Here is a 25280-nt window from a genome sequence, read left to right as displayed (position 1 = left end):
GGAAGGATGTCAGGTCCCGCAGGGCCCTAGTCTCTTGTGACAGAGCGTTCCACCAGATTGGAGCCGCAGCCGAGAAGGCCCTGGCTCTAGTTGAGGCCAGCCTAACCTCTCTGAGGCCTGGGACCTTGAGGATGTTATTATTTGCAGACCGTAGGTTTCTCTGTGGGGCATACCAGGAGAGGCGGTCCCGTAGGTACGAGGGTCCTAGGTCGTATAGGGCTTTAAAGGTTAAAACCAGCACCTTAAACCTGATCCTGTACTCCACCGGGAGCCAGTGCAGCTGGTATAGTACCGGATGAATGTGATCTCGCAGCGAAGACCCCATAAGGAGTCTCGCCGCGGCATTCTGCACCCGCTGGAGTTTCTGGGTCAGTCTTAAGGGCAGCCCCACGTAGAGCGAGTTACAATAATCCAGTCTGGAGGTGACCGTCGCATGGATCACAGTGGCTGGGTCAGGGCGAGAGAGATAAGGGGCCAACTGCTTAGCTTGGCGGAGATGAAAAAATGCCGCCTTTGTTATAGCTGTAATCTGCGCCTCCATAGAGAGGGAGGTATCGAAGATTACACCCAAACTCTTAACGGACGGTGCTGACACTAATTGCACCCCCGCAAGAGATGGGAGTTGCCCCCTCAATCCCATATCGTCCCGCCCCAGCCAGAGGACCTCTGTCTTCGAAGGATTTAACTTCAACCGGCTCCCACATAACCATCCAGCCACAGCTTCCAGACATCTCGCCAGTGTATCGGGGGCCGAGTCAGGATGGCCATCCATCAACAGATAGAGTTGGGTGTCATCAGCATACTGATGGCAACCCAGCCCAAAACTCCGGACAAGCTGGGCGAGGGGGCGCATAAAGATGTTAAAAAGCATCGGGGAGAGAATTGCACCCTGAGGCACTCCACACACCAAGGAGTGGCGCGATGACAATTCCCCCCCGAGCGCCACCCTCTGTCCCCGACCAGAGAGAAACGAGCACAGCCATTGAAGGACTGTGCCCTGGATCCCCACGTCGGCAAGGCGGTGGTCCAGGAGTTCGTGATCGACCATGTCGAAGGCTGCTGACAGATCTAGAAGAATCAGCAGCCCCGACCCACCTCGATCCAGCTGCCTACGGAGATCATCTGTTAGGGCGACCAGAGCCGTCTCGGTCCCATGACCAGCACGGAAGCCAGACTGGAATGGATCCAGAGCAGATGTTTCATCCAGAAACCTACCAAGCTGCCTTTTGCTGCTTTGAGCCTGCTGTGGCAGCACAGTAGTTCTTTATGCTCTTTGTCTTATTTTGTTTACTTTTTAAAAGAAATTAAGACCCCAAGGTAATTAAAACTGGGTAGAATGGCCCCACTCTTTAAAATGAGTACATAGTCCACAGGTCCCTCAAATCTGCACCCCGGCACCTCTTTTGATCCCCGAACGAGAGATTCTTTCTGGGAAATGGGGCCTAAATAGATGTCAAAGGGGGCTTCTCTGTATTTGTCCCCTCCAGTTGAAATCTCTTGAGCCTGGGAAGAACGACGACGTGAGCTTTGAAGATGCTCCTCTCGGGGATGAGCAAGAAAGGACCAAAGAGCCACTAATGTTTCAAAACCAGGAGCTAGTCGAGAAATCAGGGATCAGAGCAGCATCCGTTGGCATGAAACCATCAAAGACGCACGTCTCTTTCCCTTCATGAACTTGAGAGAGATAACTTCAGCTACAAAAAAAAGACCTCATTAAATTCCACAAGATGGATTTCCTTCAGGAGCTCCTCAAGCCACAGAGAACAAGCAAATTACCTTGTTTATGAGATGCTGCTGTACATATAAAAACCATCTCTGAATTGATGGAGTGCAATTTGACCTGGGCGACAGGGGGAAGGCAGTTATACCAGAACGCCCAGTTGAGAGAGGTGGAAGCAGCAGAGGACGGTGGCCTTCATTGACGATTTACTATGTATTATTATTTATTGATTACATTTTTATCCCACTTTTTTTTCCTCCAAAGAGGAACCCATACATGGTTCTTTCGTCCCCTCCTCCTTTAATCCCCATGACAACCCTAGGAGGGAGGTCAGGCTGAGAGGCATGACTGCCTCAAGGTCACCCAGTGGGTGTCATGATGGCCTGGTGGGGATTTGAGTCTCAGTCCTCATGTAATCCTCACAAAAGCCCTGCGAGGTTTGTTGTTGTTGTTTAGTCGTTTAGTCGTGTCCGACTCCTCATGACCCCATTGGCCAGAGCATGCCAGGCACTCCTGTCTTCCACTGCCTCCCGCAGTTTGGTCAGACTCATGTTTGTAGCTTCGAAGACACTATCCAACCATCTCGTCCTCTGTCGTCCCCTTCTCCTTGTGCCCTCCATCTTTCCCAACATCAGGGTCTTTTCCAGGGAGTCTTCTCTTCTGATGAGGTGGCCAAAGTATTGGAGCCTCAGCTTCAGGATCTGTCCTTCCAGTGAGCACTCAGGGCTGCTTTCCTTAAGAATGGATCGGTTTGTTCTTCTTGCAGACCATGGGACTCTCAAGAGTCTCCTCCAGCACCATAATTCAAAAGCATCAATTCTTCGGCAATCTGCCTTCTTTATGGTCCAGCTCTCACTTCCATACATCACTACTGGGAAAACGATAGCTTTTACTATACGGACCTTTGTTGGCAAGGTGATGTCTCTACTTTTTTAGGTTAGGCCAAGAGTCAGTGACTGGCCCAAGGTCACCCAGGGAGCTTCATGATGAGCGAGCAACATCATCGGATGGGTTTTCCCAGGACCAAGGTGAAACCTCCAAGCTCCCAAATTAGTTTTGCAGTTGGATTTTGTTAATGTACTCATAGAATTGTAGAGTTGGAATGGATCCTGGAGGGTCGTCTAGTGCAACCCCCTGCAATGCAGGAATCTCAACTAAAACACCCATGACAGATGGCAATCTCTGATCTTGTTACATTTATAGTACTGAAATGTTAGGGAAACGTTTTTGCACTCTTTGGTTTTGAAATGCCTTCTTGCATGTAAGCCACTTTGGCCTAATTTTTTGAGTGGAAAAGTGGCATACAAATAAAATTACAAATTAATGATGAGCTAACGATGGTCAAGTGAGGATTTGAACCCTGGTCCCAGATGGACGCGGGTGGCGCTGTGGGTTAAGCCACAGAGCCTAGGACTTGCCGATCAGAAGGTCGGCGGTTCAAATCCCCGCAACGGGGTGAGCTCCCATTGCTCAGTCCCTGCTCCTGCCAACCTAGCAGTTCAAAAGCACGTCAAAGTGCAAGGAGATAAATCAGTACCGCTCCTGCAGGAAGGTAAATGGTGTTTCCATGCGCTGCTCTGGTTCGCCAGAAGTGGCTTAGTCATGCTGGCCACATGACCCGGAAGCTGTACGCCGGCTCCCTCAGCCAATAAAGCAAGATGAGTGCCGCAACCCCAGAGTTGGCCATGACTGGACCTAATGGTCAGGGGTTACTTTACCTTTACTACGCAGAATTCCCAGTATGCAGATCCGGGGGGGGGGGTGCCTGTCCATCTCTAATGTGGGATGTAATCCTCTGGAGCAGTCAAGTACAACATTTCCTGTTTGCCTAGAGTGGACATGCAGGGGAATGTTGGTCCAGCCAGTTGAACTTCCTGTTACACCTGGTCAGGAGCATCCTTCCTTTTGCATGTGACCAGGTAAGTGGGTGTGACCCTTCCAGACCTTACAAAAGGTCCAGTCATGAAGCCACCTTCCTCTTTTTGACTCTTTTGCCTTTTGCCTCCTGGACTGCACTGCTGGCTCTCAGCCAGCCATACAGGGATATATCCAGATGGGGTAAATCCACTCCTGAGAGATCCACACTGAGAGCCAGTGTGGTCTAGTGGTTAAGAGCGGTGGACTCGTAATCTGGGGAACTGGGTTCGCTTCTCCGCTCCTCCACCTGCAGCTGCTGGGTGACCTTGGGCCAGTCACACTTCTCTGAAGTCTCTCAGCCCCACTCACCTCACAGAGTGTTTGTTGTGGGGGAGGAAGGGAAAGGAGAATGTTAGCCGCTTTGAGACTCCTTCAGGTAGTGATAAAGCGGGATATCAAATCCAAACTCTTCTTCTCTTCTCTTCTCTTCTTCCTTCTATTTATTTGCAACTTCAAGCCTAAAGCCTACCTTCAGGAACCACACTGTGCTCTGATCGTGAGTAAACTTCTTTTTGTTACTTATGAACAAGACTGTTGTGTCTTTATTCTTTTATGAGGATTCAAAGGGATCTTGACCAGGAATAATAGAACTTATGAGACTCTAACGAATCTGCAACTAGTTTCCTGCTGTGTAAAAGGGGGAATGCACTCTGCTGCATGAATAAACTCACTAGCATGAGTTAGGAAGGGTAATATGTACAGCGGACCCTTGGGTTGCGAACGTGATCTGTTCGGGAAGCATGTTCGCAAGCTGCAACGTTAGCAACCTGCAGCACCGCATCTCCGCATGCGCGGGTCACGATTTGGCACTTCTGGTTTTTTTTTTTAATAATATTTATTAAAGTTTCAAAGAAATTACAAAAATAAAAAGAAGAAAAGAGAAGAAAAAAAACCAAAAAATTCAAAATACAGAAAAAAAAACCAATTAAAAACAAATCAGTCTTTCCATATCTTGTCTTTCGTTTGCTTGTTTCCCTGACCTCCTCACACCTCCCTTTTTTGTATTCTATTTCAGTAGTTGTTTCAGCAAGTCCTTACCCTTTTTGCTTTTATCTTGATATTTTATCTTAATATATTGTAACTTTACATTTTCACCTGTTAACAATCCATTTTTACATACCCCTTTATAACATTATTGCTAAAACCACATAACTTCTTTCCAGCATCCCTCTAACATTCCACGATTCGGCACTTCTGCACATGCAGAAGTGCCAAAACCCAGAAGTAACCCGTTCCGCTACTTCCGGGTCCGGCGGGGTGCGCAACCTGAAATCACACAACCCGAGCATCTGTAACCCGAGGTATTCTCACAACATTCCCACATCTAACACATCTGGATTCCCAAAGACCATTCCTTTCTCAAAGGTCTGCAGTGGTGCTCTTCCATGGGTGCCCTGCCTGCAGACTCAGCTTGCCCCCTCACCCTCACAGAGACCACCCTGTGACACCCATGCCTGGCCCCGCTGGATCCGTGCGCGCTGAATTCCGGGGCTTGATGTCCTTGTGAGGCAGCGGCCCAAGGGCAATGGACAAATTCTCATGCTCATCACAAGCTGGCAATTACTCAGCTGGGGAGGCGGGAGGCTGGGATGCTATCTGTTTGCTTAAATATTTCGCCTCTTTACATGCATTTCTTGACACTCCAACTGCCAGAAGAGATTTGGAGAGGGAAGAAGAAGGGCCCCCACGTTTAGCTCCCTGGGAGCCTCCTGCCCTTTCCTTTTTTTAATGAGGGGGGAGAGAAGAGAAAAAGAGAAGAGATTTCATTGCACCAACATTGCTGCTTCTTCATAAATGTCTAGATCTTGGACAGCGGTTCTGCTACACAGCATGCCAAGCCGAAGGGGTGCAAAATTGAGAAGATCCATCCCTGAGAAGGTCCATTTGGGGGTGCCAAATTTTGGCCTTGCAAGGGCGCCATATTACAAAAGATTACCTGTGTCTGCCTGTGTCTTGGGAGTGGGAAGCTGGTATTAAAGGTAAAGGTAAAGGGACCCCTGACCATTAGGTCCAGTCGTGACCGACTCTGGGGTTGCGGTGCTTATCTCGCTTTAATGGCCGAGGGAGCCGGCGTACAGCTTCCGGGTCATGTGGCCAGCATGACTATGCTGCTTCTGGCGAACCAGAGCAGCGCACGGAAACACCGTTTACCTTCCCACTGGAGCGGTACCTATTTATCTACTTGCATTCTGAGGTGCTTTCGAACTGCTAGGTTGGCAGGAGCTGGGACCGAGCAACAGGAGCTCACCCTGTGGTGGGGATTCGAACCACCGACCTTCTGATCGGCAAGTCCTAGGCTCTGGGGTTTAACCCACAGCACCACCCGCGTCCCTGGGAAGCTGGTATTAGGATAGAATAAAAAGACTGTATGGAAGCAAATCATCTAGCTGAGGAAGGGCCCCCATGCTTAATATTATTAATTTGCTTCTTTAGCATATTTGTCTCCTAATGTTTATACAACACTGGTTTGTAAAAATAAAATAAAATAAAAATCTCAAAGCAGTTTGCCGAAAAGATGCCACACTCAAAGAGCGAGTTCAATTCCTGCATTGCAGAGGGTTAGACTAGATGGCTCTTGTGGTCCCCTCCAGCAATACAATTCTATGATTCTAATGAAAGCAGGATGGCTCTTATGCGACACCTGTAATCGTGGTACAGTGGTACCTTGGGTTACATACACTTCAGGTTACATACGCTTTAGGTTACAGACTCCACTAACCTAGAAATAGGTCCAGCGCCGAGGGCCTTCTGGCGGTTCCCTCATTGCGAGAAGCAAAGCTACCAGGCAGAGGGTCTTCTCGGTAGTGGCACCCGCACTGTGGAACGCCCTTCCAGCAGATGTCAAAGCGATAAACAACTACCTGACATTCAGAAGACATCTTAAGGCAGCCCTGTTCAGGGAAGTTTTTAACGTGTCATATTTTACTGTATTTTTGGTTTCTATGGAAGCCGCCCAGAGTGGCTGGGGAGGCCCAGCCAGATGGGCGGGGTATAAATAATAAATTATTATTATTATTATTATTATTATTATTATTATTATTATTAGAAATAGTACCTCAGGTTAAGAACTTTGCTTCAGGATGAGAACAGAAATCGTGCTCCTGCAGCACGGCAGCAGCAGGAGGCTCCATTAGCTAAAGTGGTGCTTCAGGTTAAGAACAGTTTCAGGTTAAGTACGGACCTCCGGAACGAATTAAGTACGTAACCCGAGGTACCACTGTATTTCCACCGATAGAAGCAGCCAAGTGGGTGCATATGGGCAAGGTGACCTCGCAGGTAGACTGGTCCCAAGTTATTAAGGGCTTTGGATACTAATCGAACACCTTGAACTTGACCCAGTAGCATTTGAAATTTTCAATTATTCTTGTTATTTTTCTTAGTGATTATTTTATTGCTTTATCTTTTTTTTGTACACCATTTTGAGGTGTGTGGGTTTTTTTCTTTTCTTTTAACAATCAGGCAGTGCATATTTTTTTTGAAATAAATATTTTTTGAAATAAATAAACAGTTTTTGGAAGAGAAGGGATGGAAACTGGTGCGCTGATATACTGATAAACAGAGGCTATCTATATTGGTGTACAAAGGCTTCTAAGTGTTATGTACTGAGTTGAATAGGATCCAAAATGCAGCAGTCTGATTGGTCCTAGAACAATAAGATTCAGTATGCAGCAGTCTGATTGGTCCTAGAACAACAGGATCCAGAATGCAGCAGTCTGATTGGTCCACAGGAGCCACCCAATCCAGCTCCAAGTGGAAGTGAATCCACAACATGATTGGCCTACAGGAGAATCCTGGAATTAGCCAATCACGTGGGGCCCATTGTGTAAATAATGTATATAAAGCAGACATTCTGGGGGAACTTCCATTCCTCCTCACCACTATGAGCTGAATAAAGAGCATGAAATCCACTCTCGATTCCGAGGATATTTCACTAAGCCACCCCAAAATGGGCACCTGCATCCAGCACTGAGTGCATATTATGGGGTACACACCCTAGAACCATAGAATTGTTGTCCCTGAGATTAAGAGTCTCATGCTCTACCGACTGAGCCACCAAGTCTAAACCTCCAGACAAATTCTAGAATAGGGCACTCTAGGTCTTTTTTTTGGGGGGAGGGGGGGTCGTACAGTTTGGAGCTGGTCTTTGTCAACTACCGCACCAAAACAGTTTTTTTTGCCTGAGCAAGATGTAACAAAGGTTGTTCAGATTTGACCCCAGGCTTGGGTAATGAATGTCCCTTGTTCCAGGGCAGGCAGCGAATCAGTCAATGGGGCCGAGGATGTGCTAATGGAGAGGAAAACGTTCTGTCCTATCCCCCACTTGCCGTGGGGGGGGGGAGAGGTTCTGTTGCGAGTAGAGGTGCCCGCAAACGGAGCACCGGGCCTCTGATGCGATGCAACTCTAGCATGAAATTGAGCCGCTGATTGTCTCATGCGGCGGTAACGAGAAGCATAAGATGTAATTTCTCAGGCATGCCGGATCTAATTAGAGGCTGCCCAAGGGTGACATTGCTGCCTTTTGCATCTGCTCGCCGAGCTGAGGAGGGGATCCAAATGGCCAACAAGACCCCCGGGAGAGGAGGAAGGGCTTCACCAGAGAGTTGTCTCGCAGGTGGGCTGGGGGGGGGTGCAAGCAGGCATTGTGTCTCCACGCACATAGGAATGCGCTCCTTGGCGAGGGGCTCACTGAACCGGCCAAGGCCTCCTGCTGCTCCCTCGAGTCTTGTGCAAGCATGGCTTGAATCACAGAATCAGAACTGTCATGTAGGAAGGAGACCAAAGTTCATGTAGTGTAGCCCTTTGCGATGCAGAAATCATAGGTAAAGACACTAGGTAAAGAACTTCCTGACAGTGAGAGCTGTTCGACAGTGGAATTTGCTGCCAAGGAGTGTGGTGGAGTCTCCTTCTTTGGAGGTCTTTATAAGCAGAGGCTTGACAACCAATGTCAGGAGTGCTCTGATGGTGTTTCCTGCTTGGCAGGGGGTTGGACTCCATGGCCCTTGTGGTCTCTTCCAACTCTAAGATTCTATGATTCTATGATTCTATGACCGATGCCCACCCAGTATATTTTCAGAAACCTCTGATGAAGGAGAGTCCATCACCTTCCCAGGTCATCTACCGTATATACTTGAGTATGTTGTTGTTGTTTAGTCGTTTAGTCGTGTCCGCCTCTTTGAGACCCCATGTACCAGAGCACACCAGGCACTCCTGTCTTCCACTGCCTCCCGCAGTTTGGTCAAACTCATGCTGGTAGCTTCGAGAACACTGTCCAACCATCTTGTCCTCTGTCATCCCCTTCTCCTTGTGCCCTCCATCTTTCCCAACATCAGGGTCTTTTCCAGGGAGTCTTCTCTTCTCATGAGGTGGCCAAAGTCTTGGAGCCTCAGCATAACGATCTGTCCTTCCAGTGAGCACTCAGGGCTGATTTCCTTCAGAATGGAGAGGATTGATCTTCTTGCAGTCCATGGGACTGTCAAGAGTCTCCTCCAGCCCCAGAATTCAAAAGCATCCATTCTTCGGCGATCAGTCTTCTTTATGGTCCAGCTTTAACTTCCATACATCACTACTGGGAAAACCATAGCTTTGACTATACGGACCTTTCTTGGCAAGGTGATGTCTATGCTTTTTAAGATGCTGTCTAGGTTTGTCATTGCTTTTCTCCCAAGATACTTGAGTATAAGCCGGGGCACCTAATTTTAGCACAAAAAACTGGGAAAACCTATTTACTTGAGTATAAGCTGGTTCACCACAAACCTGGTGGTGGCGGCAGTGGCGGAGGAGGAACGAGCAGCCGGAAAACAGCCCTTTGGGGCTGCTCATCCCTCCACCACCACCGCCCACCTCACTCGAGTATAAGCCAAGGGGGGCTTTTTCAGCATAAAAAAATGTACTGAAAAAGTTGGCTTATATTCGAGTATATATGGTAATTATTGGAAGGGACACAAAGGTCATCAAGTCCAGCTCCCAGCAATGCAGGAATCTCAACTAAAGCATCTCAACCTCAACTCCCCCCCCCCCATGAAGATCATTTTTTTTAACAAAAACAAAACCTCCATTGAAGGAGAATCCACCACCTTCCGAGGGCATCAGTTCCACGGTTGAACAGCTCTTACCCTCAGAAAACTCTTCTTAATGTTTAGTTAGAACCTCTTGTCTTTTGAATCCATTGGTTTGTCTCCTAGGCTTTTGAGCAGGAGAAAACAAGCTTGTTTCATCTTCCATGTGGCAGCCCTTTAGATATTTGAAGGTAGCTGTCATCTCATCTCTCAGTCTTCTCTTCTCCAGGTTAAACATCTCCAAGTCCGTCAGCTGCTCAAATGACCCTCATTGGAGGCAGACTGACCATGAGTGTGTCTCCTCTGCCTCCCTGTGCCCCCCACTGTCACCTTCCGTGAGCTGACCCCCTTTATCAGCTGCTTTTTGGAGCTAAAACTTACACAAGCAACAAGAAAATGAATGGAAAGTTGAGTTGGCGGGACTGGCCATATGCCCCATCCTCTGAGGAAGGAAGGCTGGGCCTTTCAGACTCCACACTCTGTGACCTGCTGTGATGGCCTGGGATTCGGACTCGGATGCTGGACCTGAGGGATCCCAGCCTGCACAGGATTCCCCGCCTCCAGAACCAGCTGTGCCGGGGCTGGGGCATGAGCCTGAAGGGTCCTCACCTGTGCTGGGTCCTCAGGTGCAGGCACCAGCTGAGTCTGCTCTGGCTCCTGAGGTGATGGAGGACCCATTGCCTGCAGGTGGTCCACTCTCAGCCCCGTCAGGGGAAGCTGAAGTTGCCTCTGGGTCCCGTAACCCTCCAGCCTCTCCTGAGCTGCAGAGGCTCAGGGCAGAGAGGCGGAGGGAACTAAGTTCCCGCAGGAGGAGTGCTCGCCTCCAGGCCAGGAGAGGCGAGTCACCAGAGGATTGGGGCCGCCCGATGCCTCAGGGCAGATAAAAGCCGGCCAGCCCCAGTCCCAAGATGTGGGAGCAACATTGTTGGTTGCCTGTTCCTGCCTGAACCCTGTCCTGCTTTCCTGCCTGAGCTCCTGTCCCACCCTGGCTCCCTGCTTGCAAGCCTGTTCCTGACTTCACCCAGCTTCAGCTACTACAGACTGCCTCCATGTTGCACCTTGACCATGGACTGGACTTGGACCTCGCCTCTCAGGTAATCCACAGGACCAGAACACCTGCAAAGCAAACCTGTGCTCTTGAGTCGCCATGAAGGGATGCAGGGATGCCTTCCTATAGGACTTACCTGGATGGAGGCTGAAGTGGTGGTCACACCTGTGTCGTAGATGGTGTTGCTGTCATTGGCGTCATATGTTGATGTCTCCATCTTGGGTGGCAAGGTGATGTGTTGAATCGGCGGGAGAGGCCGGTCCGTGCCGTTGCCAAAAGCCTGGATGGCATTTCCTGGAGAGGGAAACAGACAGCTTTACTGAAGGAACAACGAAAGCTCCTCCTTGACATCACCTCCATGCCCTTTCCTGTCAGGCTTCCTGGTTGGGGACCCACCCCTCTCTGACCTGCCCATTGCTTCCTGCAAGTGCTCTGCAGCCACACATGAATGCCATATAATGAATGTAACCACAGGAGACGGTAACTGCGACCAACTGGATGGCAAATTCATGGAGGAGGGGGCTAGCAAGGGCTACTAGCCATGCATGAAGGCTAAGTTCTGCCTCCACAGCTGGAAGCAGCAAAGCTTCTGAATTCCATTTGCTGGAAACTCTTGTGCTCAGATCCTGCTTGCGAGTTTCTCAAAAGTGGCACATGGTATGTAATGGTGGAGAGGGCTATTGATGGCTACTAACCATAATGTGATCAGGCCAATGGCCCATCAAGACCAGCATCCTGCTCTCACAGTGGACTCGATGGGCCATTGGTCTGATCACATTAAGGTTAGTAGCCATCAATAGCCCTCCCCACCATTACATCTCTCTCTCTCTCTCTCTCTCTCTCACACACACACACACACACGCACGCATGAGGCTCCATGGTGTTTGAGAACAGCCCTAACCTCCCTCTGGCCAACTTCTACTCTGGGGACCACGGAATGACTTACGCAGGCAGGGGTTTTCCATGAAGTCCTTCAGGAACTTCTCACACTCTTCCTCCATGTTGCCACTGCCCCGGCAGGAGCACGACGGGGACACGACGAGGTTGGCAGTGCTGGAGTCGACATAGTTGGGTGTCATGTCCAACCCTGTCCAAGAAGGGAGAGGGTAAAGCTTGAGTCTGCCACCTCCTACACACAGGTAAAGGTAAAGGGACCCCTGACCATTAGGTCCAGTCGTGGCCGACTCTGGGGTTGTGGCGCTCATCTCGCTTTATTGGCCGAGAGAGCTGGCATACAGCTTCCGGGTCATGTGGCCAGCAGGACTAAGCCGCTTCTGGCAAACCAGAGCAGCACACGGAAACACTGTTCACCTTCCCGTCGGAGTGGTACCTATTTATCTACTTGCACTTTGACGTGCTTTCGAACTGCTAGGTTGGCAGGAGCAGGGACCGGGCAACGGGAGCTCACCCCGTCGCGGGAATTTGAACCACCGACCTTCTGATCAGCGAGCCCTAGGCTCAGTGGTTTAACCCACAGCGCCACCCGTGTCCCCCCCTACATACAGAGGGATGGGCAAATGCCACTGTCTTTGTATTTCCTTTCTCAAAACCCTGCCCCATTTGTCCAGCGCACATCAGGTACTGGACCCCCAGGGTTCAATTTAAGCATCAGTGTGTATCTCAGAGACCCATCTCTGGGCTGCCCCATGATATTATGAGAGATTGCAGTCAAACAGAACTACGCACGACTCCTAGTTAGCACATGAAGGGGTTAAGGACTACATTGTATTGCTAGATAGACTCAATATTGTTTCCTCCTCCTTTCTGCCATGTGCTACCTCTGCACTTAGACCACATGTCTGACTCTGGCTGTATTTTCTACCCAAGACTATTTTGCCAGTATTATCCCTGCATGGAACAATGCATGACTGAGACCTTGGATCTGCAAGCAGAGCATTTTAAACTTACTTAACATAGAATCGTGGAATTGCGTTGCAGGGACCCCGAGAGTCATCTAGTCCAACCCCCTGGAACCTCAACTAAAGCATCCTCAGCAGAGGGCCATCCAGGCTCTGCTTTAAAATGCCCAGTGAAGAAGATTCCACCACCTCTCGAAGGAATCCATTCCCCTGTGGAGCAGCTCCTGCTGTCAGAAAGTTCTTCCTGATGATCAGTCAAAATCTCCCTTCTTGTAACTTGAATCCATCAGTTTGTGTCCCACCCTCCAGAACAGGAGAAAACAAGCTTGCTCCATCTTCCATGTGACAGGCCTTGAGATATTTGAAGATGGCTATCACATCCCATCAGATGGTCTTTTCATTGCAAGAGGGGCAGAAAGAGGTCGGCTGCTGTGTGCAGCTAATTGGGATAAGAAAGGTCCATGAACCTACATTCCTAATGTTGTTCTGTTGCACAAGCTGTGACTTGATTTTAGACTCTGCTGCGGCTCTTAGTGTGCCAGCCCTGGGCTTGGCGTGTGTGGCAATGGACGGCAACTAACAAAACGTCACCCCACATGTGGAAAATCACCCACGCAATGTGCTCCAGTGCCAGGCTGCCCATCAGCCTTGGTGAGGACAGCTGGGGTTGGGCAGCGGATCCAGATATCCCCTTTTTCTCCCTTGCCACCTTCAGTGTACCAGGGCTCCCCGCCTCCAGTAGCCTCAGGTAGGAGCAGAGGAGGCAGGGAGGCAGATGGAAGCCTTTCTCTGTTTTGCCTCAAGTGGCAAAATGCCTTGGGCCAGCCCCATTCAGTACATTCACAATGGGGTAACATGCAATTCTATATTGGATTGTCTTCCCGTACCAGATTATACATGGCTGAGTAAAATCTGATTTTGGGGGTGGGGTGGGGAGAGTATAAACCACTGTTTTAATGAGGAATCCAACTGTAGACGTGGAAGGTGTGGGAATGTTCAGGGAGGCAGGAGAGGATATATTGTTTAATAATATCCTTCCTAACTTGCGCTAGCAAGTTCTGTAACTTAGCAGAGTTTTACATTCCCCTTTTAAACACACAGAAGTTAGCTTGTTACAAGCTTGTTTAAGCTTCTCAATATAAGATTCCTTGTAATTTTCCTTATATTCCTCTTAAAAAGAATAGACATGACACGATCTTGTGTAAACTGTATAAAAGAAGTTTACTCACACATTCAGTTGACAGATGGATCCCTGAAGGCAAACTTAGTTACAGAGTATACACATGTGGGACTATCCCATATGGAGATAATCTCTTTGTTGGCTAAAAGCCAACAGAGCATCTCTAGCTAAAAAAACTGCTGGTCTTGTGACGGAGAAGGCAAAAAGAAGAAAGAAGGGGGGCTGCATGCCCTGTGCTTTTGTTACCTGCACAGGTAAGGTCATGCCCACCTCTAGTCACATGCTAAAGGAAGTTTGTCCCGGCCCAAGAGGAAACAAGACGTTCCAACTGGCTGAACCAAACATCCCCTTGCATGTCCACTCTAGGAAAACTAGGAATGTTGTACCTGACTGCTATCTATGTATCACAAAAGGGATAAAATAAAAATAAAAGACACAACAAGCAGTTTCAACACAGCGTTAGCTTCAGTGTGGATGAGCCTAGAATCATAGAATCATAGAATAGAATCATAGAATCATAGAGTTGGAAGAGACCACAAGGGCCATCGAGTCCAACCCCCTGCCAAGCAGGAAACACCATCAGAGCACTCCTGACATATGGTTGTCAAGCCTCTGCTTCAAGACCTCCAAAGAAGGAGACTCCACCACACTCCTTGGCAGCAAATTCCACTGTCGAACAGCTCTTACTGTCAGGAAGTTCTTCCTAATGTTTAGGTGGAATCTTCTTTCTTGTAGTTTGGAACCATTGCTCCGTGTCCGCTTCTCTGGAGCAGCAGAAAACAACCTTTCTCCCTCCTCTATGTGACATCCTTTTATATATTTGAACATGGCTATCATATCACCCCTTAACCTCCTCTTCTCCAGGCTAAACATGCCCAGCTCCCTTAGCCGTTCCTCATAAGGCATCGTTTCCAGGCCTCTGACCATTTTGGTTGCCCTCCTCTGGACCCGTTCCAGTTTGTCAGTGTCCTTCTTGAACTGTGGTGCCCAGAAATGGACACAGTGCTCCACTAATGCTACTCACCTATTAGGCCTGCGTAGGAACCAAGACAAGCCTGGTAATTGTCCCCAGGGCAGCTGGTCAGTGACTGGAAAGAGGCTTGGCAATTCGTGTGGAAATCTGCCAGTCTTGACCTGGTGACAAAGACAAGGGAGGAAAGGGGAAGGAAAGTTAAAATACTGCCCTACTCAAGAAGTAGCAAGCTGTTTATGAGAGTCAGGGTGAAGGGAAGAGAGAGGAGATGAAGGGAACTATGGTATTGCCAAATCCTGGAAGACCTTTAATCTTAGTGCCATGGTATCTTGATTGTCAAACTTAATACGTTCCGGAAGTCCGTTCCAAAACCAAGGCGTGCTTTTCCATAGAAAGTAACGCAAAATGGATTAATCTGTTCCAGACTTTTAAAAACAACCCTTAAAACAGCCATTTAACATGAATTTTACTATCTAATGCAGCAAACTTTTTCAGTAGGGGGCCGGTCCACTGTACCTCAGACCTTTTGCGGGCCGGACTGTATTATGGGAGGGAAATGAACGAATTCCCATGCCCCAATAAATAACCCAGAGATGCATTTTCAATGAAAGCACACATTCTACTCATGTAAAAACACCAGGCAGGCCCCACAAATAGCCCAGAGATGCATTTTAAATAAAAGGACACATTCTACTCATTTAAAAACATGCTGTTTTCCGGACCGTCCGCAGGCCAGATTTAGAAGGCGATTGGGCCGGATCCAGCCCCCGAGCCTTAGTTTGCCTACCCATGATCTAACAAGACCACTGATCCATAAAATGAAAGCAATAAACGACATACTGCAGTCACACAATCAATCAGTCAGTAGATGAACTGGGTTCCACACAGTCGCAAAAACAAAAAAGGCGCAAAAACAAAAACGCAAAATAGCAGCAAAAACAGACAGACCTCAGTGTAACACTCAAAACGGAGCACGTTCAGCTCCCGAAAACAGTTCGCAAACCAGAACACTAACTTCCAGGTTTGCAGTGTTTGGGTTCCAAGTTGTTTAAGTACCAAGGCGTTTGAGAACCAAGGTACCACTGTAATTTGGACTGCTGGTATTGAAGGGTTTGCAAATGGTCCTTCTTGAAAACGTATCTCATAGACAAAGTATCTAAAGGGCAGGGTTTGACTGGCCTTCTTTTTGCTATATATAATAGAATATTAGGTAAAGGTAAAGGTACCCCTGCCCGTACGGGCCAGTCGTGCCCGACTCTGGGGTTGCGCACCCATCTCGCTTAAGAGGCCTGGAGCCAGCGCTGTCCAGAGACACTTCCGGGTCACGTGGCCAGCGTGACTAAGCGGCAGCTGGCGAGCCAGCACCAGCGCCGCACACGGAAACGCTGTTTACCTTCCCACTATAAAGCGGTACCTATTTATCTACTTGCACTTAGGGGTGCTTTCAAACTGCTAGGTGGGCAGGAGCTGGGACCGAACGACGGGAGCTCACCCCGCCACGGTGATTCGAACCGCCGACCATACGATCAGCAAGTCCTAGGCGCTGAGGTTTTACCCACAGCGCCACCCGCGTCCCGTAATAGAATCATAGAATTGCATATTTGAAAGGGACCCCAAATATTGTCTAGCCCAGTTCCCTGCAATGCAGGAATCACAGCTAAAGCATCCCTAACAGATGTCCAACCACTGATTAAAAAACTGATATGAAGGAGTGTTCACCACCTTCCAAGGGGTCCATTCCACTTTCAAATAGCTCTTACCATAAGTAAGTTCATTCATATGGCATGGTTTTATTTCTTATACAAATATGGAGGCACATAGTCACTCGGTGCCACCAGCATATGCAAATGTCTGACTCATTTAAGCATATACAAAACTTTGGACACATCTACACAGCTGCAAATAAAACATTTAAAGTGTGTTGTAAAGAGCAATGTACAAATGTGACACTAGGTGGCGATAGTGAGCTATGCAAAATTCAATACAAATTTTCAAAACCATTTTTTAGAAAAAAGCATGATCACAGTGTTTTGTTATACGTGTGTAGATTCCACCTTTTATTCTTAGTAATGAAGGAACTCACAGATGAAGAATACTTTTATTTTTATAAATCTTTTTGTTTTTAAAAAGGAGTATTTTGTGAGTTAATACTTTATTATCCCTTTGGAGCTATGTTGCATCTTTAACTATGATTCCTGCTTTGCAAGGTTCAAATTAGATGACTCTTTGGGTCCCTTTCCATCTCTACAATTCTATGATTTTATTATCTTTGTACTTTTGTCCTTCCAGGCTTTACAGTTCACATTTCTGACTCTCTCTTTTTGCCCTTTTTGTTACGTTTGCACTTTTGGCTGTAGTCCGCAAATCAATAAAATGGAATAAAGAATAAAGAATAAAGGCAGTCAAGGGTCTGGACGGCTGCAGGAGGTGGTCATCATGTCACAAGTCATATTCGCAACCCTTTTGTGGCTCTTCCTGGACCTCACACCGTGAGCGAGAGAAGCCAGAGAAAGCTGCCAGGAAGATCTATGTCCGAGATGACCACGGAGGCGTGAAGACCATCACCCAGGGAAGCACAGAAACTAGAGCGGGGCTGAAATGACTCACAGCTTTTCATAAATTTTTCTGGCAGTGCAAAAAAGAAAAAAAGGCACTCTTAGCATTTGGTCCCCACGTCCTTCTTGTGAAATTATGCACTTCCTTCGTTGACAACTGGCTGTCTTTTCTCTCCAGTTAACCCTCAGTGACATCTTCACGCGGCCAAATTGAATTGGCTTTGCAGCGTTGTGGCATCTCGTTCGCTGCATAGAATCAGAGAACTGAATCATAGAACTGCAAGGTTTGGACAGGACCCCAAAGGCCATCTAGCCCACCCCCCTGCGGTGCAGGAATCACAGCTAAGGAATCCCTAACAGATGGCCAGCCAACCTATCTTTATAAACCTCCAACGAAGGAGAGGTCACCATCTTGCGAGTGAGTCCACTGCAGAACAGCTCATACCATCAAGAAGTTCTTCATATGAATAAGAATAAGAATACCATATTTTTGCTCTATAAGACTCACTTTTTCCCTACTAAAAAGTAAGGGGAAATGTGTGTGCATCTTATGGAGCGAATGCAGGCTGCACAGCTATCCCAGAAGCCAGAACAGCAAGAGGGATTGCTGCTTTCACTGCGCAGCGATCCCTCTTGCTGTTCTGGCTTCTGAGATTCAGAATATTTTTTTTCTTGTTTTCCTCCTCCAAAAACTAGGTGCGTCTTGTGGTTGGTCTGGTGCGCCTTATAGAGTGAAAAATACAGTAATTTATTTGCACTTTGCCCATCTGGCTGGGCCTCCCCAGCCGCTATGGGAGGCTTCCAACAAAGATGTCACACGTTAAAAACTTCCCTAAACAGGGCTGCCTTCAGATGTCTTCTAAATGTCAGGTACAGTGGTATCCCGGGTTAAGTACTTAATTCGTTCCGGAGGTCTGTTCTTAACCTGAAACTGTTCTTAACCTGAAGCACCACTTTAACTAATGGGGCCTCCTGCTGCCGCCACGCCGCGAAGCACAATTTCTGTTCTCATCCTGAAGCAAAGTTCTTAACCTGAAGCACTATTTCTGGGTACCACTGTAGTTGTTTATCCCTTTGACATCTAATGGGAGGGCGTTCCACAGGGCGGGCGCCACTACCGAGAAGGCCCTATGTCTGGTTCCCTGTAACCTCACTTCTTGCAGTGAGGGAACCGCCAGAAGGCCCTCGGAGCTGGACCTCGGTGTCTGGGCTGAATGATGGGGGTGGAGGCACTCCTTCAGGGATAATGGGCCGAGGCCGTTTAGGGCTTTAAAGGTCAGCACCAACACTTTGAATTGTGCTCGGAAACGTACTGTGTTTAGACACGGTCGCCTATATCCTTTTCACATGTACCGCTGTCAAACCAGGTGTCTCCCCTCCCTACATTCTATTTGTGGATCTCTCTATTCCTGTCTAAGTGGAGAACTTTACATTTAAAACCTATTGGTTTTGAACCAATAAATAACCGTTCATAATTCAACACACCTGCCTGGAGGAAGCCTTTTAATCTGTGCGTCTGGCAAGTTATGTGCGTTTCATTTTGCTGGCTTTGACCTGACAGCTCTCTCTTCCTCCATCCCATCAAGAAAGAAACTTGCACCCCTATTTAATCCAGATAACACTGAACCCCCTTTTGATGTGTCCAGTAAATGTAATGGCGCGTATTGTGGAGTGAGCAGTTTAACTACGTGGTTTGGTGAAGAAGCACCTCCTTCTGCCCAAATCTTCCAGCAATTCAGCCTGTTGGCATTTCATTGTCTTCGCGGCGATACAGGGCAGGCTGGCAATGCTAAAATCCTGGCATGCGCTGCTGAGTTTGACATGTTCTCTCTGCCTCTCGCTGGAGCCTGGGCGCGCTGGTGTCTTGAGGCATCTCCTGCTGGAAAGCTGGCATGTTCTGGGCAGGTAATGAAGCAATAGAATCGATGGGTTTTCACCCTTCTTTACTTTGAGGGAGGCTCCAGGGTGGGGGCAGGGAAGGTGCTGTGGCCGCAGCAGGAGAAGGGGGGGGGGCTGTTTAAAAAGCAGAGACATCACCTTGCCAACAAAGGACCGTATAGTTCAAGCTATGGTTTTTCCAGTAGTGATGTGTGGAAGTGAGAGCTGGACCATAAAGAAGGCTGATCGCTGAAGAATTGATGCTTTTGAATTATGGTGCTAGAGGAGACTCTTGAGAGTCCCATGGACTGCAAGAAGATCAATCCTCTCCATTCTGAAGGAAATCAGCCCTGAGTGCTCACTGGAAGGACAGATCCTGAAGCTGAGGCTCCAATACTTTGGCCACCTCAAGAGAAGAGAAGACTCCCTGGAAAAGGCCCTGATGTTGGGAAAGATGGAGGGCACAAGGAGAAGGGGACAGCAGAGGATGAGATGGTTGGACAGTGTTCTCGAAGCTACGAACATGAGTTTGACCAAACTGCAGGAGGCAGTGGAAGACAGGAGTGCCTGGCGTGCTCTGGTCCAGGGGGTCACAAAGAGTCAGACATGACTAAACGACTAAACAACAACAACAACAACATTTCATTTGCAGCTGGGAGCACTGCTTATCTTCCTTAGTCAGTCGTGAATACTACTATTCCGGATAACCCTTTTTAGAGGGTAGGGGCAGCAGGGGTGAGTTTATGGAAATAAAATGCTTGGGAACCATTGAGAGGTAAATATCAGCCTGTAATATGAGTCTACCATATGCAGCTGGTATAAGGATATCTGGCATCATGCCTCTGAGAGATGCTCAGCGCCTGCATAGGACAAGACCACCTAAATACTAAGGAAGTTTCTTCTTATTTTGCTCCTAGGCTGAGACCTGCTTTGTCCAGGCAGGCGGGTTGAATTATGAATAGTTATTTCTTTGTTTAACCACGGGCTAAAGGAAGCACACAAAGAATAAGCAATATCCCAGGTGGAATATATGGCTTGGTCCTTATATATGGCTTAAATCAAGGCTATCTGAAAGACTCTGTTCCCTCATAAGAACCTGCCCGGGTTTTGAGATCTTCGGGAGGGTCCCTTCTCTCGGTCCTGCCACTCTCCCAGGCACACCTGGTGGGGATGCAGGAGAGGGCCTTCTCGGTGGCTGCTCCCAGACTTTGGAACTCGCTCCCTAGAGAAGCCAGACTGGCTCCCTCCTTGCTGTCCTTTTGCCGGCAGCTGAAGACTTCCCAAACAGGCATTTGGGAGCTGACTTCTTTTAAGGAAGGAGATGGCACTGTGCTCTCGCTCTCTCTCTCTCTCTCTCTCTCTCTCTCTCTCTCTGTATAAATGTTGTTTTTTAATGATTTCCCCCCTGTCTTTTAAGCTCTTCTTATTTTGATCTATAAAGGGACGTGGGTGGCGCTGTGGGTTAAACCACAGAGCCTAGGACTCGCTGATCAGAAGGTCGGCGGTTCGAATCCCCACAGTGGGGTAAGCTCCGGTTGCTCAGTCCCAGCTCCTGCCAACCTAGCAGTTCAAAAGCATGTCAAAGTGCAAGTAGATAAATAGGTACCACTCCAGCGGGAAGGTAAACGGCGTTTCTGTGCGCTGCTCTGGTTTCACCAGAAGCGGCTTAGTCATGCTGGCCACATGACCCGGAAGCTGTACGCCAGCTCCCTCGGCCAATAAAGCGAGATGAGCGCCGCAACCCCAGAGTCGGTCACGACTGGACCTAATGGTCAGGGGTCCCTTTACCTTTACCTATTTTGATCTATAAGCAGCTTTGAGGTCTGTGTCAAGGGAAAAGGTGGGGTACAATCAATCAATCAATCAATCAACCCTCTGGTGTAAATCTGGAGAAATAGTACATGTTGCATTTTCACAGATTCATTCCCTGGGTGGGTATCTCAGTGCTCAGGTTCTGCTGCATCCCTGATCCCAGGATCAGAGTCAGTCGCATCAATTGCCCCAGGAAGTGTCACAAGCTCATTGCCAACAAGGAGATAAATTTGTCACACCCCCACCCCCCACCGGGTCCTGCTCCTGGCTTGTAGCATCCTCCAAGGCAAATGTTATTCTTTGCACAATACATGACAGGCCAGCTGGTAATCTTTCCGTAATATCCAAGCCAGATGTCGCTCTTTCCATTAGGCACAATGAATTCACAGTTATTGGATGAGATTTTAACTGCCAGGAATAAACCTTCCTGGAGCCATTCCAGGGCTTCTCAGGTTTCCGTCTTTCAAGTGGCTCGGTCGGGAGCCCTGGGCCAAGTCCCTGGGTGTGGTGGCATGGAGAAGTCAAGCTGCCACTGAAACACTCCTGGGGCAGGCAGGTGGTCCTGTCCAGGCTTCAAAGCTGAAGGGGGACCTGGCTGAGGTTCTGGAAAACGGGATTAATGCTGAAGGGAGGCCAGGAGACCCGGAGAAGAGTCCAAGAACTTGGTTGGGTTCCTTTCCTGAAATACTTTTGAGAAAGGTATAAAGAAAAACAGATGAAAATCGCAGGCTGCCTTCCAAAGGCTCCATTTCAAAATTAAATCTCCCAGTTGTTCCTCTTTGATGAACTCATTACATGAATGTACTTTCCTTCTGGAGCCATTTGACTTGGCCGGGACACACTGAGAATGTATCCCTGGCAAACAAAGAGCACACATCGCTCAAAGTGTCTGGATCCCCAGGCCTCTGTCATGGGACAGGGCCATGATCAAGCGCTGGCCTAAACTGCAGAACCCCCTGAGCTTCCTGTGGCATTTATTTATTTTTATTTATTTATTGCATTTCTGTCCCACCTTCTTCACCAAGAAGCTGAAGATGGCCCACATGGAGCCAGTGTGGTGTAGTGGTTAAGAGCGATAGTCTCGTAATCTGGTGAACTGGGTTCGCCTCTCCAATGCTCCACATGCAGCTGCTGAGTGACCTTGGGCTAGTCACACTTCTCTTAAGTCTCTCAGTCTCACGCACCTCACAGAGTGTTTGTTGTGGAGGAGGAAGGGAAAGGAGAATGTTAGCCGCTTTGAGACTCCTTAAAGGTAAAGGGACCCCTGACCATTAGGTCCAGTCGTGACCGGCTCTGGAGTTGTGGCGCTCATCTCGCTTTACTGGCCAAGGGAGCCGGTGTACAGCTTACGGGTCATGTGGCCAGCATGACTAAGCTGCTTCTGGCGAACCAGAGCAGTGCACGGAAACGCTGTTTACCTTCCCGCCGGAGTGGTACCTATTTATCTACTTGCACTTTGACGTGCTTTCCAACTGCTAGGTTGGCAGGAGCTGGGACTGAACAACGGGAGCTCACCCTGTCACGGGATTCAAACTGGTAACCTTCTGATCACCAAGTCCTAGGTTCTGTGGTTTAACTCCTTAGGGTAGTGATAAAGCTGAATATCAAATCCAAACTCTTCTTCTTCTCTTCTTCTCTCCCTCCACATTTTATCCCCCAGACAACCCTGTGAAGTAGGCTAGGCTGAGAGGTACTGACTGGCCCAAAGCCACCCAGTGGGCCTCATGGCTGAGTGGGGACATTGGAACCCTGGTCTCTCCCTAGTCCAACCACTACACAACACTGGCTCTCAACCATGGAGTCACACAGGAGTTGAAGCTACAATCTCCTTGTCCATCATCAGATGCCTTATCCCTTACACCACTGGTCCAGTTTTTGTAAAACCAGCCCAGGCCTGTATTTCAAAGCATGCCTGGATTTGAAGTGCTCTGTGCATGTGCTGAGCACCAAAGGGTGCTCATCAATGGTTCCTCTTTACAGTGGTGCCCCGCAAGACGAACGCCTCGCAAGACGGAAAACTCGCTAAACGAAAGGGTTTTCTGTTTTGGAGGCGCTTCGCAAAACGAATTTCCCTATGGGCTTGCTTCGCAAGACAAATGTCTTGTGAGTTCCTGCGGGGTTTTTTCCCTTCCCCCCTCTTTTCTTAAGCCCTAAGCCGCTTATCAGCTGATCCGCTAAAAACCGCTAAACCGCTAATAGCGCTAATCCGCTAAACTGTCAATGGGCTTGCTTCGCAAGACGAAAAAACCGCTATACGAAGAGCCTCACGGAACGGATTAATTTTGTCTTGCGAGGCACCACTGTATCCTGGAGAAGAGTAACTAGTGGGGTGCCACAAGCTTCTGTCTTGGGCCCGGTCTTATTCAACATCTTTATCAACGACTTGGATGATGGACTCAAGGGCATCCTGATCAAATTTGCAGATGACACCAAACTGGGAGGGGTGGCTAACACCCCAGAGGACAGGATCACACTTCAAAACGACCTTGACAGATTAGAGAACTGGGCCAAAACAAACAAGATCAAGGGAAGTAATAGTGCCACTGTATTCTGCTCTGGTCTGACCTCACCTGGAGTACTGTGTCCAGTTCTGGGCACCACAGTTCAAGAAGGACACTGACAAACTGGAACATGTCCAGAGGAGGGCAACCAAAATGGTCAAAGGCCTGGAAATGATGCCTTATGAGGAACGGCTAAGGGAGCTGGGCATGTTTAGCCTGGAGAAGAGGAGGTTAAGGGGTGATATGATAGCCATGTTCAAATATATAAAAGGATGTCACATAGAGGAGGGAGAAAGGTTGTTTTCTGCTGCTCCAGAGAAGCGGACACGGAGCAATGGATCCAAACTACAAGAAAGAAGATTCCACCTAAACATTAGGAAGAACTTCCTGACAGTAAGAGCTGTTCGACAGTGGAATTTGATGCCAAGGAGTGTGGTGGAGTCTCCTTCTTTGGAGGTCTTTAAGCAGAGGCTTGACAACCATATGTCAGGAGTGCTCTGATGGTGTTTCCTGCTTGGCAGGGGGTTGGACTCGATGGCCCTTGTGGTCTCTTCCAACTATGATTCTATGATTCTATGATATATAGATGTGCAAGTGCACAGTAAAAATAATGAACTGGGTATAACAATCAAATAATGGAAGACCAAGTCTAGAGTGGAGGTGTCAAGGTGGAGGAGATCTGGAGAAATAAGCAGCAGATGCATTAAATGAGGATGGAGAGGACCACCTTGAGCTCCTTGGAGAAAAAGGTGGGCCATCAATGAAATCAATCAATCAGTAATACTGGGGATCATACTGCTGGCTATTTACCACTTAACACCTAACCATAATCGGAGGAGTAAATGGCTTGTGGGCATCCAATGAAGCTGAGTGTCAGAACATTCAGGGCAGATGAAAAAGTCCTTCATGCAGCATGTCATTAAACTCTGGAACTCCCTCCCACAGGAGGCAGTGATGGCCACCAACCTAGATGGCTTTAAGAGAGGTTACCAGTACGTTTCCAAGCACAGTTCAAAGTATTGGTGCTGACCTTTAAAGCCCTAAACGGCCTTGGTCCAGTATACCTGAATGAGCGTCTCCACCCCCATCGTTCCGCCCAGACACTGAGGTCCAGCACCGAGGGCCTTCTTGTGGTTCCCTCGCTGTGAGAAGCAAAGCTACAGGGAACCAGGCAGAGGGCCTTCTTGGTAGTGGCCCCCACCCTGTGGAGCGCCCTACCACCAGATGTCAAAGAGAAAAACAACTACCAGACTTTCGGAAGACATCTGAAGGCAGCCCTCTTTAGGGAAGCTTTTAGTGTTTGATGTACTGCAGTATTTAAAAAAAAAATTGGGAAGCCGCCCAGAGTCCAGAGTGGCTGGGGAAGCCGAGCCAGATGGGGGGGTATAAATAATAAATTTTATTATTATTATTATTATTATTATTATTATTATTATTATTATTATTATTAAAGCCAGGCCACTAGACAGGGTGACCACGCTCTGCCTCCACAATTGGAGGCAGCAATGCTTCAACTGCGGGAAACCACAGGATGGGAGAAGGCTCTTGTGCATGAATCCTGATTGCAGGTTTCCCAGAGGAGGCATCTCGTCAGCCACTGTGAGAACAGGATGCTGGACTAGATGGACCACTGGCCTGATCCAGCAGGCTCTCCTTATGTCATTGAGTTCTAGTGTGGTGTAGTGGTTAAGAGTGGTAGACTCGTAATGTGGTGAACTGGGTTCGCTTCCCCGTTCCTCCACCTGCAGCTGCTGGGTGACCTTGGGCCAGTCACACTTCTC

General features: G+C 48.4%; 1 protein-coding gene across 1 annotated transcript in view; it reads right to left on the bottom strand.

Moving 5' to 3' along the window:
- GFRA2 (GDNF family receptor alpha 2) overlaps window positions 1-25280 on the bottom strand; it is an 87409-nt gene that overhangs the window by 6081 nt on the left and 56048 nt on the right. Inside the window, exons 5-7 of the mRNA XM_083753324.1 lie at window positions 14805-14914; window positions 11688-11828; window positions 10878-11035 (exon numbers count right to left, since the gene is read on the bottom strand). Coding sequence (XP_083609450.1) covers window positions 10878-11035; window positions 11688-11828; window positions 14805-14914 — 409 coding nt within the window. The remainder of the gene's footprint in view (window positions 1-10877; window positions 11036-11687; window positions 11829-14804; window positions 14915-25280) is intronic.

The sequence above is a fragment of the Podarcis gaigeae genome, assembly GCF_964106915.1.
Source record: "Podarcis gaigeae genome assembly, chromosome: 8".
NCBI lineage: Eukaryota > Metazoa > Chordata > Lepidosauria > Squamata > Lacertidae > Podarcis > Podarcis gaigeae.
This window is presented reverse-complemented; position numbering and strand designations above follow the sequence as displayed.